This window comes from Chroicocephalus ridibundus, chromosome 2, assembly GCF_963924245.1.
Source record: "Chroicocephalus ridibundus chromosome 2, bChrRid1.1, whole genome shotgun sequence".
In the NCBI taxonomy this organism is placed as follows: domain Eukaryota; kingdom Metazoa; phylum Chordata; class Aves; order Charadriiformes; family Laridae; genus Chroicocephalus; species Chroicocephalus ridibundus.
The window spans coordinates 7,710,028-7,725,192 of NC_086285.1; the positions used below are offsets into that span (position 1 = coordinate 7,710,028).

At 40.6% G+C, this 15,165-nt stretch overlaps 1 protein-coding gene across 8 annotated transcripts in view; it reads right to left on the minus strand.

Annotated features, from left to right (window-relative positions):
- Positions 1-15,165, minus strand: part of PRKAG2 (protein kinase AMP-activated non-catalytic subunit gamma 2) — a 237,341-nt gene that overhangs the window by 15,165 nt on the left and 207,011 nt on the right. For all 8 annotated transcript variants that reach the window (XM_063324365.1, XM_063324367.1, XM_063324366.1 and 5 more), the window contains 2 exons: positions 1,671-1,752; positions 92-150 (listed from right to left, as the gene is read on the minus strand). In XM_063324365.1, coding sequence (XP_063180435.1) covers positions 92-150; positions 1,671-1,752 — 141 coding nt within the window. The remainder of the gene's footprint in view (positions 1-91; positions 151-1,670; positions 1,753-15,165) is intronic.

The window sequence follows — 15,165 nt, forward strand, 5'->3', positions numbered from 1 at the left end:
ACTTAAATAACAGTAACAATCATCATCAATCTTTCAGTTTGACATTTCAGTCTCTGTACTGTATGAAAATATAGCTTAACAACATACTTACCATTGGAGACTTATAGTATCTATGCAGTATGTTAATGAAATCTGTAATTGTTAACATTCCTGTAAAAAATAATACATAAAAAAAAAAGTTCTTCAGCTAAGATACTTAACACATAGAACTTCCAGTTATTTTCTCTATTTATATTCACAATATATAATTTAATAAACATTAAATCCATGTAACGTACTATTTGTACTGGACTAATCAACAGTGGAATTCCAAACTATGTATATTCACTTTCACATTGATACAACACTTCAGAATAAAGACACATGTCCGAATTAATATTTGAAATATAACCTATGTGCTTCTCCTCTTCTTTCAACCTGACTCAAAGAAAACCTTGAATCCAGACTGCATCTACCCTCAAAAGCACAGAAAGAAAAGAGTTTAGAGCATCTTTAAAGGTTGGAGATCTATCCTTGCCTTTTGTTTTCTTTTCAAATAAGACACGCTCTCATTAGGCACCTGCCAAGTCCCGCAGACTCTGACTCAAATGAGGGAACAGTATAATCCATTTTCTTGGCTATTACTTAAAGAACTTCATTCAGTCATTTCTACGGTAACCCTCAATGTCTGTATTGAAATGTGTTGGTTTTTTCGGTTTTTTTAAAGAGACAGTACATCCATAGTATATACATTTAAACCACCAACACCAAACTATGTAATGTAATGCTGATGATTATTTTAGTTACCTGAAAAGATTAATTTTTTTTGAGCTCTCAAGTTCTAAATTTGAGAAGATGTAATTGCTCCACTGTTTACTGCTCTTACATCTAAACTGAAGAAACTAAGACACGGGGAAGGGAAAAATTAATCCGGAGGTCAGCTTTAAATTACTAGAGCTTAGTTACAGACAGAAAATGAAGTATAAAAGACACACAGCATTCTTATTATGTATTGCATGAAACTACTGCTCCCCCCCCCCCTTGGATTTAAAATATTTTAACAAATGCTTTATAAAGTATCTACCATTAATTTCCAAGAATCCTCAATCTACATTCCAGATCACAAGAAGTACATATAATAATATTTCTAACTGTCACTATAACCCTGTTTTTTAACTGCAACAGAGATCTAATTTTGGAAGAGTATGGTTGTGGCAATTGATTACATGATTTTTACAAAAGCAATACATGATCTAATGTTTGTCTCCCAATACGGGACATATCTGTAGCATTCAACATTAGTTCTGGTATGTAAAGATTTCTCAGTGCACCTTAGTGAGAACGCGCAAAGAAAGACATCACATGTATATCAGGATACTGTAATATTACATTCTTCTTATAGTTCCTATTTTCAAATTTTCTTTTTGTGACCATTATTTTTATTTTTAAATACACAGTGAAGTGCACGTATTAGAGAATAAATTTCAGAAAGTCGGGACCTAAAAGAATCATAATTCTCAAATCAGAGCAACACCATGAAAGCTGGCAACGTTTCACTCCTGACAAGGAGAAAAAGAAACCCTCTTTGCCAGAATCTCTTAAGGATGTTAGACCATGGCCCCAGACCGCCTTCTGCAACAGTAAAGCACCCTGGAAATTCAAGTAATCCTGAATAATGTTGAACTACTCACCTACAAAACTCTGTTTTTTACTCTCCCACAGTGGAGCTGCTCTCACACCATTTGCCACCAAGGCAAAAAAGGCTTTCTTCACCTGCAAAAAAAATGCACAACTTAACAAACCTTTGCTCTTAATTTAACACACCAAACATCAACAGAAGGGTTTCCCCAGTTATTAGGAAAAAATGCAGTATAAACAGGTAGCTGGTACGCAAAACAGAACAAAACCCACACACATCAAACAAAAACCTTCAGCCTTTTACTTCTAAAATAGTTAAAAAGCTTAGAAAAAAGCTTAGCAAAACCAGACCTGTTTTTGTTTTATTATGTGTTTTATGTGAAACCCTCTGATGAAGAAGGTAAGCTGATACAGATGAAAAGACACGCTCACTAAACTCAAATTTATTCCCATTTGACGTTACCCACAGAAGTTATACCACCCTAAATCATGACATTGAATAAATATGTAATGAACATAATTATCACAGATGTCCAGTTTACGGATATAGCTTAACATTTGAAGATTGTGCTATATTCTAGTTAATGCTCACTGTAACAAGTTGTATAAAAAAAAAGACTGAAACAATAAAAGTCTCATTTCCTCTCCAGATTTTAGACTCAGGATTTATACAAATTAAAAGGTGTTGTTTGATTACTTTAAATATGACTGAAAGTTGAAAGGACTCGCTAGCCTGTTTTGCTGCTTAAGAAATGTAACCAAATCCTTTCATTTTTTAATTAATTAGCCCTCCCCAGTCTCTGAATCAGAGGTTACAAGGTTAGAGTGTCATTCTCAAAAGAAAAGAAAAGCTTCCCTGTGAACACTAGTTCTCTGAAGCATGAACCAGTTGGGCTCTAGTGCACCTCAAAATCCTGATCCCTTGGCGATACGCTTGAGCATGTCATCATTCCTGTCCTGCCCACACCCCTAAAGCGCATTCACACGGAAAACACGATACAGAATTGACGGTTCTTGTCCAGGTCTTGACCTGGTACAAAACTCGGACATAGCCAAGCTGTATCTCTACATCCATGAAGCTGGCCCTCGGTCCAAATAACACAGAAGCAGCAACTGTTTGGCAACTGCAATCTGAACAGACCGCCATTACACAGTGGTATCTTAAGTGTCTACTTTAAATTGTGTGCCAAGGGGCTCCTCCCCACAGCAGAGTCAGGAATAAAAAAGGGCTTCACAGTCGATGGGATCAGCATCCAAAAAGGTGGGAGTAAACAAAAAGTACAGGTAGAAGAAAAAAAGAAAAAGGAGCCATTGTTAGCTACAACCTTGGAAGAGCCTGCCAAGCTATCCATATGATAGCCAGTGTCCTCTGACATTTGACAGAACCTCCATTTAGGCTCTGCTTAGTGTTATGATGTAGCAGCTTAAATTTCTAAAAGTTAGTAAGACTTCTACTCTGCACCAGAACACATCACCTCTGTCTTTACTTCAGTGATTTGCAGTGAGTGCTTCAGATACCTGGTGTTATCCTACTCTACATGAATTCCAGTCTTTAAGATTAGATTTTTTTAAAGCAAATCATATTTCTTATGACCTCTCTGCAGCCCCACTGCTTTCTCTCTGACCAGAAAAGCAAATCTACTCCCCTGACCTCAGCAGATGACAGTTCTCAAAGCTGCCTCCGGATTTCACAGACGCTTCTGCCATATTGTCAATGAACAGCAATAATCATAGAATGGTTTGGGTTAGAAGGGACCTTAAAGATCATCTAGTTCCAACCCCCTGCCCTGGGCAGAGACACCTCCCACTAGACCAGGCTGCTCCAAGCCCCATCCAGCCTGGCCTTGAACGCCTCCAGGGATGGGACAACCACCACCCCTGAACTGCATCAGAACTGAAGAAGCCATGTGGGGAAAAAAAATACCCAGGACCATAAATAAGACTGTAAGATACACACCACGTAGTATTTACCTAGAAAACGGTTAAACGGAAAGGTCCCAGAGGTATTCGGCCACTTCACTGACACAGGGAGGAGTCAGGTAAAACAAACATTGCCAAATCCACCACAGGGGCGTATTAACTCATGAGGAAGACTGAAACCGCAAAGAAACCCTCCAGGCAGACACATGAAGTCTTCCCACATAACAGCATCACGCTTACAGCTAACGCAGTGAAAGCTAACAGCAGGGAGCTATTTGGAGAGCAGATATGAGACAGAAGTGAGTTCACACAGACTTAACTCCATCTGGGGGCAAAGTCAGTTAGTTCTAACCATTCTTCATCAAAAGAGAGGAAAGTACACTCAAACTGCCTGAAACTGAGAGCTTTCAGCTTTGGTATCTTTCTAAGAACAGCTATCACAGGAGTCAACGGTCACTGGCAATTCACGTCCCAAACCTTCCACAAGAGTAAGATGTTCAAGCTGTATCAGAGCAATAAGGCAACAGCTAATCCATTAAAAACAGGAGGAAAATTACTTTCTTCCAGGTAATAGTCATGCAACAAAACTCCTCAAGCAAGTTTATAAACTCTGTAATTGGTAACCTGGAAAAGAAGCATGCCCACAACAGATAAGGACAGCAAACTACAGGACTTCAGGCAACCTCTAAATCCTTGCTACTACTTCTCCCTCAGACGCAGCAGCAGCAAAGAACACCAACTAACACAATGTTCAGATGGGCAAGATGGTAAAATATACGTATTTTTAAGATTCAGAAATGACACTTCAACAAAGACAATTCCAAAGATATACTAGGGAAGAAGCTGAGCTTGCAGACAATCCAGAAGGAAAAGAGAGTTTCCTCATAGGATCAGTTCCTGCACTGAATCTGTTTGATTTATTTGCAAGTTATTCGTCTCCAAGAATCTCAAGAATCTTCAGTTAGATGCCATCTTGTCTAGCTTTAAAAGACAGATTTTGGAGGCACTGAGGGCTGCTGAACAGATACAGCTACTAAGATAGCTCAGAGTTAAATCCTTCACAAAAGACAATGAGTTCAGCTTGGGTATTACAATATTAAACATTTGATGTAATAAATTACTAAAATTTAGCGAAGAAATACTCAAACTCATCCCTCTGGGCTGTCCTCCTAAACCACAGTTTAAGTGACATTCCTATTGTTTTATTCAGTGTTATAGTAGAAAGCGTTATACACTTACCTTTAAATAAAATAACAATACCATCAGTTCTTACTGTTAATACTTGTCTCTTATTTAAGTAAGGTAATTACAAAGGAAAAAAACCAACTTAATTCTTATTTGCTAAAACTGCTTGCAAGCACAAACATACACTCATCCACTCACACTTTCCTTTAGTTTCTGTGGTTTACCAATTCCAGTTGCCCAAAGTACTACTTGGTGGCCAGCCAAAGCACTGGGGTGTGGAGCTCGGCTTCCGTCCAGCACATTTAGATGTTTCAGTGATGTTCATGCAGAAAATACCCACAAGGACCTTCCTTTCAGATTACATATAGTTTGCGGCCTTTGAAGATTTCTACCATGTCCCATCTCTGGGTCTCCAACAGCGTTGTTAATTCTCGACCCCACCACTGTTGCTCCTTCTCTGATCTCGAGTGTTGGACTGAGTTGACCTTCACGAAACCATTGTTCGTCAGCCAGATCCCATAGATTGTTGCTGTTCAACACCATGTACAAACATTCCTCAAACAAAGCACTTTTGTTCTTATTAACCATGTAGTGGTCCTAACAAACACAATGAACCATTAAGAATGGGATTCATCTACCCAAATTTAGAGGTTGTTCTGACATATATCCTGACTTTGCACATTCACTGTGTCTCTTCATAGCCACCCAGGGGAAACAGTCATTTCTGTGGCATGACTCACCAGCCTTAAACGGAGATTAAGTTGTATCCCACAGACGCCATTTCCCCTCTCACTGACTGTAAGATGTCTAGGCATTTACAATTAGATGAGGAATCCTACTTTATGTGACTACTTGTCTTCTCCAACATTCTGCCCCGTAAGTAGAAGGGTCATGTTATAGCAAAGGGACACAGTGACTGAAATCCTAGATGCTTCATAGATCACATCAACAATAGGTGCTATTATACCACCGTGAGCAGAACAGGAACAAGCTTTTCCTACTACAGGAACTCATTACACCAACTGTGAACGTGCTGAATAAGAGAACAGGCTAATTTAGGTTAGACAGGACTTCTGGAGGTCATCGTTTCTGTAGGCCATCCATATACTTCCACTGTAAGCCTTAAGGAGGATGTAGCCTCCTCCAACGTAACAGTCATTACCAAGAACAACTGAGTTAAACCCATACATAGGAAGTCCTGTTCTTCAGGTACTGGAATATTTGGAAAACCTTGTCCCTTATGCTTAGTAAGCTCCAAAATAGCTTGACTACCAGGCAGTGACACCAGAAATGGCAGTAGCAGACAGAAAATTTCACCTGAGTACAGAAAAAGCTTTTCTTCATTGATGTAAAATACTGAAAGGGACACTCCTCATTATGATATATCAGGCAAGTAATCTCACGAGCCCTTGTGCAAATGCTCTCTCAAGTAAATATCTGTGAATGAGGGAAGCATCTGAAAGGAAAACTAAGGATCAGCTTGTTTCCAAAAATTCAGCGTGTGTACATGCACACGCTTGTATCTTGGTTTACCTCACACTATGTTATAAAAACTATAACTACATGCATAAGCGACCAGTGAGTTTCAAACTTGTCTTCTAGGACTGTCCCGTGAGGTAAGGAGGGTGACCGCTACTGTTGTGATCACAGTTCTTGGCACTGAAAGGTCGGTGCTGCGCAGAACAGAGAATGCTGCTGTGTTGAAAGACACACAATGCAGCACTAGTGTCTCAATGCCAAAGTTAACTTGGAAAAGCTGGAAGGTAACAGAAGTAAGAAACATAGTTATGGAACACTTTCAGACATGCCAGTACCAAGCAAGAGGATGATGCAAACGACTAGTAGCATAGACAGTGTTAAAAGATCTGCCAGAACTTCTGTCGGTAAGGCTGCCATCCAAGGGCAAGATGATAAACGTGTACCTCTCTTGACTCATCTTTCACTGTATAAACCAATACCAGGGCATTAGCTTTACTTGCCTGAAAAGCCTCTAATGTAACCCCAAGAAATGTCTATTTAATCAGATCAGAATAGAAAGGAAGAAGCACCTTCTTTTATTTTTTGGCACACAGCTCCCATAAAAGCAGCACCAGACCCAGCTGATCATTGACACTTTTATCATCTCTGATTCCTGATGGATGGATGCTCAAAAGCTGAGCTAGAACATTCATCATGATTTTCACTGAAAAAGTTGACAAATTCCCAGTCTTGTCTCTTGATGATTTTTAAGGGCTACAAAATGTAGAGGGAACACATGCCTCAGAAAATTCACATGTGGACCGCAGTATCAAAACCAAATCTTTCAGGCAATCACTGAGAAACAATAACCCTTCCTAGCATGACAAAATACAGAGTGTGATACGTAGTTGAAAGAAATTTGCAAGAGGAAGGCACTCAGCAAATTGGGTAAGAACAGCTGAAGGTTAAACTCATAAGCTCATATGCTCTAAGTATGAAACAGCAAGGCATGGAGTACCTTCTCAATGGGTCCCTTGTAAAGGGGAAAAAGTTTTCCGTTTTCAAGGGGTAACAGCGTATATATCTTCACAATATAAGCAAATACGACAAAGTCACTCTAGAATACAGTCTTTGTTCTCACTGTTAGAATAAGAAGGTACAAGAAAAAGTTACCCCGAGACTTCTCTTTTAGACGCTAAACACTTGCATTTCACCAGTTCTTACCAAGAAAGACAACCAAGAGTAGTACAACTGGTCTTTGTTGTAAAAGGAAAACCATCAGGCCTCTGCTGTGACCTTTGTACTGCATGAAAACTGGGCAACCTCCACTTTACACCCTGGGACGAAAATGTGTTTATGAGCCGACTGACCCTCAAACGCTTTTGATGTGAAGATGTGAGGAATGAGGCAACAGTTTCTAGCCCAACATAAACAGGACTACATTTCTTTAAGTAGCATGGCAAGTTCTCCGGCTGCCCAAGTCTTGGCAGATCTCCAAAAGAGGAAAAAAAAAAATAATGAAGAATCCCAACTACTGTGTACAAGGGAAAGGCAAGCCTGACAGTCTAGCTGCAATAAGACAGGTTTGTAACACGTCTCCCCTGCTACTCCCTCACATTTCAGGTAGTGCTTCTTCTGTATCAGGGGCTGTAAGGCAAATCTCATACAAGGAATTCATGACAGCATTTGTGTACTTGTTTGATAACCCAGACAGAGAAGAGGCAAAACAAGGTAACAAACTACTCGAGTCATACTAACAGTGTCAAACAGGGTGCAAGCCCACTCTCACATCCAGCAAGTTATAGTCTCTTTTTATCTGAAAAGTACTCTTCAACAACAACTGGAGGTGCTCACACTGCGTTTTCTCCTCCGTATTTACTCTCAGCTGCTACTGAAAGTCCTCAGATCCCAGGTAATGCAATACAGTCCCCTGGAGAAGGCTAAGCACCCAATTTTCACCTGAACAATTGGAGAACATAGGAAAAACACAATCCTAAATTCAAAATACTACTTTGCCACAGAAAGCTCTTTGGGCAATCCTCCTCTTCCACACAGTCAGCATGACCTTCAAAGGATTTATTTCCACGACCTGAAAATTTTTATGAACTAAATCAAAAGCAAGGACTCCAGCAATCATCACCTTGATAATACAAGAGCAGTACAAGCTAAATATTCTCCAAATACGTCATGCACTTTTGCTTTGCAGCAATTCACACCCAGATGGCAATGACATTTAACACCTTCAATTTAGGAGAAGGTAATTCTTCCCAAATGCAAGATTTGAAGTAACGACATTTTACAGAGCTGGACCAATTTTCCAGAGACTCTCCACACCAACTTTCCAAGCAGTCAAGAGGAAACTGAAAAACACTTCTCCTAACTTGTAATCTAGGGATGACGCCTACTATAAGGAATCTGTTGAAGTTCTCACAGGAACTGCTCTCTTTTTTAGGGGATCACTAATTGCTTTGTCTTTAAGTTTCCTAAAGAGGGGCCACCAAAACATTTGGAAGGATATTAAACATTAACTTGCAATTTCTTTTTTTTTTTTTCTTCAAATAAAGCTGTAATGTCCAATCCAGACACCTTTTTAAGTTATAGAAAACTACAGTCCTGTAAAGGAGTTATTTTGAAAAGTCAAAAACCTCTTTTGTAGTACATATATACCGTTGAAAAGTTAAAAACCTCTTTTGTAGTGCATATATACAGTTCAGCGTTTTTATAAATTGGCTTGTCTGGAGAGACTAAACCGGCATGCAAGACTACAACCAACCAACTCAGCGGGATGACTGATGCATTCAAATTTATTTTCCAATTATTTTCTTCTTTGGTCTATGAATTCTGTAGAAGCATTTCCGCCTTGAAGGACTATGCCTTAAAAAAAAAAAAAAAAAAGAAAGAAAAGGCTACTTAAGGACTTAACAATAAAGACTTTTGCCTAGGGCGAGGGCCAAGCAAATCTTGAAGAGAAGAATTTCCTTCTCACACCCTCAAGTAAAGTACATAAAAATTGGACAAACCTGTTATTAACTGAGAGGTTACATTTGCTTTAACATCTGAAAAGCACCAACCAACAACCATCCACAAGCAGCTCCTCTAGCTCATGCTGAATTTCCGAAAGCTTGCATGAAACAAGATAAAAATTCAGGTCTCTTCTCCATTCACAAGAGATGGAAAGGGAACACTCCTGGGAGATGATGCACTACTAACAGCCATAGAGTACTTAGTAAAACTTAAGAGCTGATGGAGTACTGCCCTTCAGATCCAAGCCAAACCCCAGAAATAATAGGTAGTGTCTTAGGTTAAAGTAGAATCGTGTTCTAGACTTTTCCCCAGAGAGCAGGTACTATGTCCACATGCAGAAGTCTTCACCACAGCACATCCACATGAAAAGGTCCCAGTCCAACCGAAGACACCAAAATGAGACCTGGACTGATACTACACATCAATATGCCCATATTGTAGATGGTAATTAAGGGCTCTCCTCCTCCCTCTAACACCACATGTGCTGATTTAATCAGGACCTCTTCTAGATAGCTACTGGTCCATGATTACAGTCAACTCTATTATTCCGTCTCAATAAGGTACTCTGCTGATAGTTACGTCCACCTGCTGTTTGAGCCTAAGCATTTAGGATACACACACACACACAAAAAAAAAAAAAAAAAAAAAGGAGAAAAAAGGCAAAGCTCTGTCTTCTGTGGGGAAAAAAAATTAAAATCACTCCAAGCTAGAATTTCTTCTGCTAGATTTCATGCCACAATGGGCTATGGGTAAGACATCAGGTAAGCCTCACAGGCAGAGCCACTGGGACCAGCTGGATTGGGAAGGGTACAGAAATTCTTTCACAGATCTTAAAGATCTCTGCAGAAACAGTGGTGGTGGGGTGGGGAAGGCAAGAAGAATGATGCATGACTTTCACTCAGCCAAGCACAAATACCTTCCCTACACCCTGTGTAGACTAAAAAGTTTCTGCTTAATTGCAACAATGAACTGGCATTATCTTCCTTCAAGATCCAGGAATAAGTGCTTCGTATTGGTTTTGAGAGCTGCAGGAATTACGCTCCTATGCCTGTTGTATACAAGCAACAGCAGCAGCTCTAAAAAAACCAGAAGAGTCTTCCTGTATTATGCTACTGATTTCAGCCTGATCTCAATGAAAGGAGCTTTTATGTGGCCTGCTCAACTGCCTCAGCCCACATGCCAGTTAGAAGCTAAATTACATTATTCTCTCAAGTTCTGTCGGATGGGTAAGCAAGGAGGGGCGTTCACACTCCTCAGAAATGCAGAGAGTACATTAGTTTAAATTTAGCAACTTTGAAGAGGGAAAACCTCAAAGCCAATTAAGGAACAGACAGTCAATCCTTTTGTAAAGCTGTGAGAACTCGGTTGCGACAGCAGACCCAGAGTCTGCTGTGTCTTTCTGGAAGCAAGAGATTCTAGAGCATTCTTCCTGGAAGCCTGGTCTATCTCATTACCTTGGAGAGAGGCAACACCCCTGTCAAGAATGACCTGGAGGGAACAAGAATAATAAATCCATTTACTGAATAGAGTCAGCACAAGGAAGAGAAATCCAAATCCTCTTCCACTCTTCTAATGTGGAAACCACTGCATGCTCTGCAGAAGTTACACTTTATTCCAGATTGTTAAACCACTAAAGAAGTTTCCAGAAGATTGTTCCAAGTATTTTTCTAGCTACGTGGTAGAAAAATAAGTATTTGAGCTCTTACTAGCATGTGACAGTTACTGAGAAAAGCCTACATTAGTGATAACAACATCTGGTCCATTACCAACTCAGATAATTCATTAAATAGAAAGCTTAAATAATCTAATCTTCAAGCGACGCAACTGTCCAAGATTTCTTCAGAATATAAAAGTCTTTAGAATTCCGAAAGCTTATTTTGATGACTGTTTCCACATAAACATGATTTTTATTAGTTTATGAAGTAGTGCTGCACAAATACTTTAAGAACAGCTTCAAAGTCATGGGGAGCAAAAGCTACATATGTTTTAGTATTAAAACTTAAGTTTACTTTTAACAGGTAAAAATATCATTTGGCCAAAGGTTAGGTAGAGCTTTTCACCCTGCAAGAGCTTGTACAAACTTTACAAGGCTTTTGTACACTACATTTGCTAACATACCATTCTTGGGACTGCTGCTTGATACGGAGCAGTGAAGTCCCTGTCTTATAGTTACCGTTTACATTCCTCTTGGAGGGTTAATTGCTCTGTGCTACAAAATAAGCTAATGCTTCTCATCTTTACGTAGGCTGGGCAAAGTCAAAACAAATTAAGTAATAAATTTGTTTGAAGGCCAGACAAAAATCTGGCCTTAAGTAAGCTTAGAGAGCTAAGCTTCAGAGACTGCTGTAAGCTAGGTAAGACTCATTTCCTTTAAAAATTCAAAGAGTTCAGGATGACGGGGGGAACGCATTGGTCTCTACAGAAAACATCAAAGTCAAACATATGCAGTAACAAGGAAAAAAACGAAACCACATTAGTAGATGATGCTAGTTAAGACAAAAGTAATAACGACTGACAGAATGTGAACAAAGTGCTACATTTTGTTGATACATGAATTTAATACAGGAATTACTAAAATTCCTATTTTCCTTCAAGCCATTAATACCAGTTTCAAAGGAAAAGACCAGAGAGTGTGTCACTCTGTGTACCTGACACAAGTTAAAACCAACAAAAAGAAAGTAAAGACAGAACTGGATGTCACTATTTCCCCAGATCACTGCCACATTAAATGCATTAACATTGTAGAGTACCCAAGTACTGTGCTGAGCACACAAGCTGGTAACCAGTAAATCTGCATTCAGCTCGGTGTTTTCCTGGAGTCTACTATAAAGGTAATCCAGTCAATTTATTGAATAATTAGAATGAGGAAGAGCAATAAGCGAACACTCATTCCCAGAGTAGCTCTGCAGGGGACAACCCTTCTAACCCCCTCAGAGGGGCTGTGAAGTGCTTGTTCTCCTGTTGTTTACATCTTGGGAGATGCGCAAGAGTTTAGAAAGACAGTTCATCCACTGTGAGCTGCACACTGTTGCAACTTGCCCAGTTTCCCCACCATCCACAGAGTCAAGTTCCCAAACTTCAGAGGATAGCTCATAACATCTAATTGTCTCTGGACTCCCTTCCTGGTCAGATCTGACTTTAAGAAGCTTTTAATGTGCGTCAAGCAAAGATAGCATCTTCTCTAGGAAAAGCAAAAGGCTGAGGCTTGTCACAAACAAGGAGCATTCGCGGGTCACAGGCAAGGGAAAGCCACAGCACTGAAGTGGACTTCAATACGATTCAATAAATGTTCATGAGGACCAAATACTTACAGGTAACATTTGTATTAGTAGATTAAAAAGGTGAAAAAACAGTCCACCATCAGTCTGAACCAAGAGAACTGTGCCAGCTAGCACTCGCCCAGACAATACCTGTCACTTCTCGGGGTTCAGTACAGGCTAGGGACCATTTCAGGTAGGCAGACTAAATGCAGATTCTCTGTTTTGGGGAAAATATAAACTAAGCTATATTACAGCAAACTGAGCTGTGCCAGTTGGCCTCAGGCAGGTAAACAGACCTTGGCTCGGTACAGTTTATTTATTTAGTATAGATGTTGCTCAAGTCTGTGCCAAGCGACACATTCTCCAGCTGAAGCACAGCACATCTCTCCCTTACCATATGATCTGATGCCTAACGGAAGTGCCTGAGATCCACCACTGCTTTCACAGCAGCCAAGCGTAGGTGCCAGTTGCACAGGTGTACTCTTGACACACAAAACCAGACTGAAGTGCTAGCACTAGAAGCAAGATGTTTGGTAGATGCTGGAATCGAGAGGCCCTCATACCTTCTGACTGACAAATAAGCAGGACTGAAGAGAGCATCAGCCCATTCCTGCTCTTTATTAGCTGCTCCTTCTGCTATTTAAGGCCTTCTTTCTGTTTCCAATATAATGGTACCTTACTGTCTCCTCTCTTATTCAGGGTTAAAACAAGATTCCTTACAAATCTTTACACTAAATCTCTCAAAGACATTGAGACTAAACATTTACTTTTATTAACAGATGTTGCTTCAGTGGTATGACTTGTGCCGCGTTATTGAAGTTAACAACTCCAGTTTTCCCACAGCTAACAACAGTTTTAGAATACTTTCCACAGTATCTCATGAATAATTTTCCAGGTGGAAACATGTCATGTGTGCTGTGACTGCTGACCAGTAGAGGGAGACAGGATACTGTAGTCAAATAGCAAAAAATCCAACAGCAGAATCTTTCAAAGGATGCTGTTAGAACACAATGCAGCTTATACTAAGGGAGGCAAAAAGTGAGCCCTTAGATATTCTGCTTTAGCTCTAGCATTATTAAAAACTTGAATTCAAATCTCTGGAGAACTTTTTCAAGGAACCAGGCTTTTTTTTTTTTGTTTTAAATTAAGAGAAACACTGATGTGGGTAGGGGTGAAACAGATCCAGGAAAGACAAATATCTGCAAAATCCTCTCAGTTCGAGAGGATTCACGGACAGTCAATGTTTCAAAGCTGTGTACTACATTTTAAACACAAGAACTGATAGAAAGTCCTGAAGTACTGGAAGATAAGTAATTTATATACTAAAAAAATACGTAAGTTTTATATATATTAAAAATTAAAACACGAAGAACATTGGTGACAGCAAACATGGCTTCACTAAAGGCAAATAATGCCTGATAAATTCGGTGGCATTCTACAATGGTGTTACAGCATTAGTGGATAAGAGATGAGCAACTGACCATCTACCTGGACCTGTGCAAAGCATTTGACACTGTCCCACACAACATCCCTGTGTCTAAATTGGAGAGACATGGATTTGACGGATGGACAACTCAGTGGATAAGGAACTGGCCACACTCAAGAGTTGCGGTCAATGAATCGATGTCCAAGTGGAGACCAGTGATGAGTGGAGTTCCTCAGGGGTCAGTACTGGGACTGGTGCTGTTTAACACCCCATCTGCTGGATGGGACTCAGTGCACCCTCAGCAAGTTTGCCTCAGCAAGCTGAGTGGTGCGGTCGACACACTGGAGGGAAGGGATGCCATCCAGAGGGACCCTGACAGGCTTGAGAGGTGGGCCCATGCAAACCTCATGAAGTTCAACCAGGCCAAGTGCACATACGTCGGTGCAATCCCAAGCACAAATCCAGGCTGGGTGGAGAATGGATTGAGAGCAGCCCTGAGGAGGAGGACTTGGAGGTCTTGGTTGATGAGGAGCTCAACATGAGCCAGCAACATGTACCTGCAGCCCAGAAAGCCAACCACATCCTGGGTTGCATCAGAAGAAGCATGGCCAGCATGTTGAGGGAGGCCATATGAGAAGATCACAACATCAACAGACAAGGGGAGAGCAACTGACATCATTTACCTGGACCCGAACAAAGCCTTTGACACTATCCCACATGACATCCTGGTCTCCAAGCTGATAAAATATGGGTTTGATGGATGGACAATTCAGTGGATAAAGAACTGGCTTGACGGCTGCACCCAAAGAGTGGCTGTCAATGGGTTCATGTCCAGGTGGAGGCCAGTGACAAGTGGAGTCCCTCAAGGATCAGTACTGGGCTCAGCCCTGTTCAATATCTTCATCAGCAACATGGGCAGTGGCATTGAGTGCACCCTCAGCAGGTTTGCCGATGACACCAAGCTGTGTGGGGCAGCTGACATGTTGGAGGGAAGGGATGCCATCCAGAGGGACCTTGACAGGCTGGAGAGGTGGGCCCAGGCCAGCCTCATGAAGTTCAACAGGACCAAGTGCAAGGTCCTCCATCTGGGTCTACCCAGAGGAGGTTGTTGTTAGGTCTCCACCATTTACTTACTCTGCTGTTTAAAAAAAGCAAACAAACTATTCTGTTTTCATATTCCAGACACATGTATGTGCACCAGGGACACTGATCAACCTGACATAGTGTGTTTTGAAGATACTGAAGGTGAAACATTAATACAAGATGCTAGGTAAA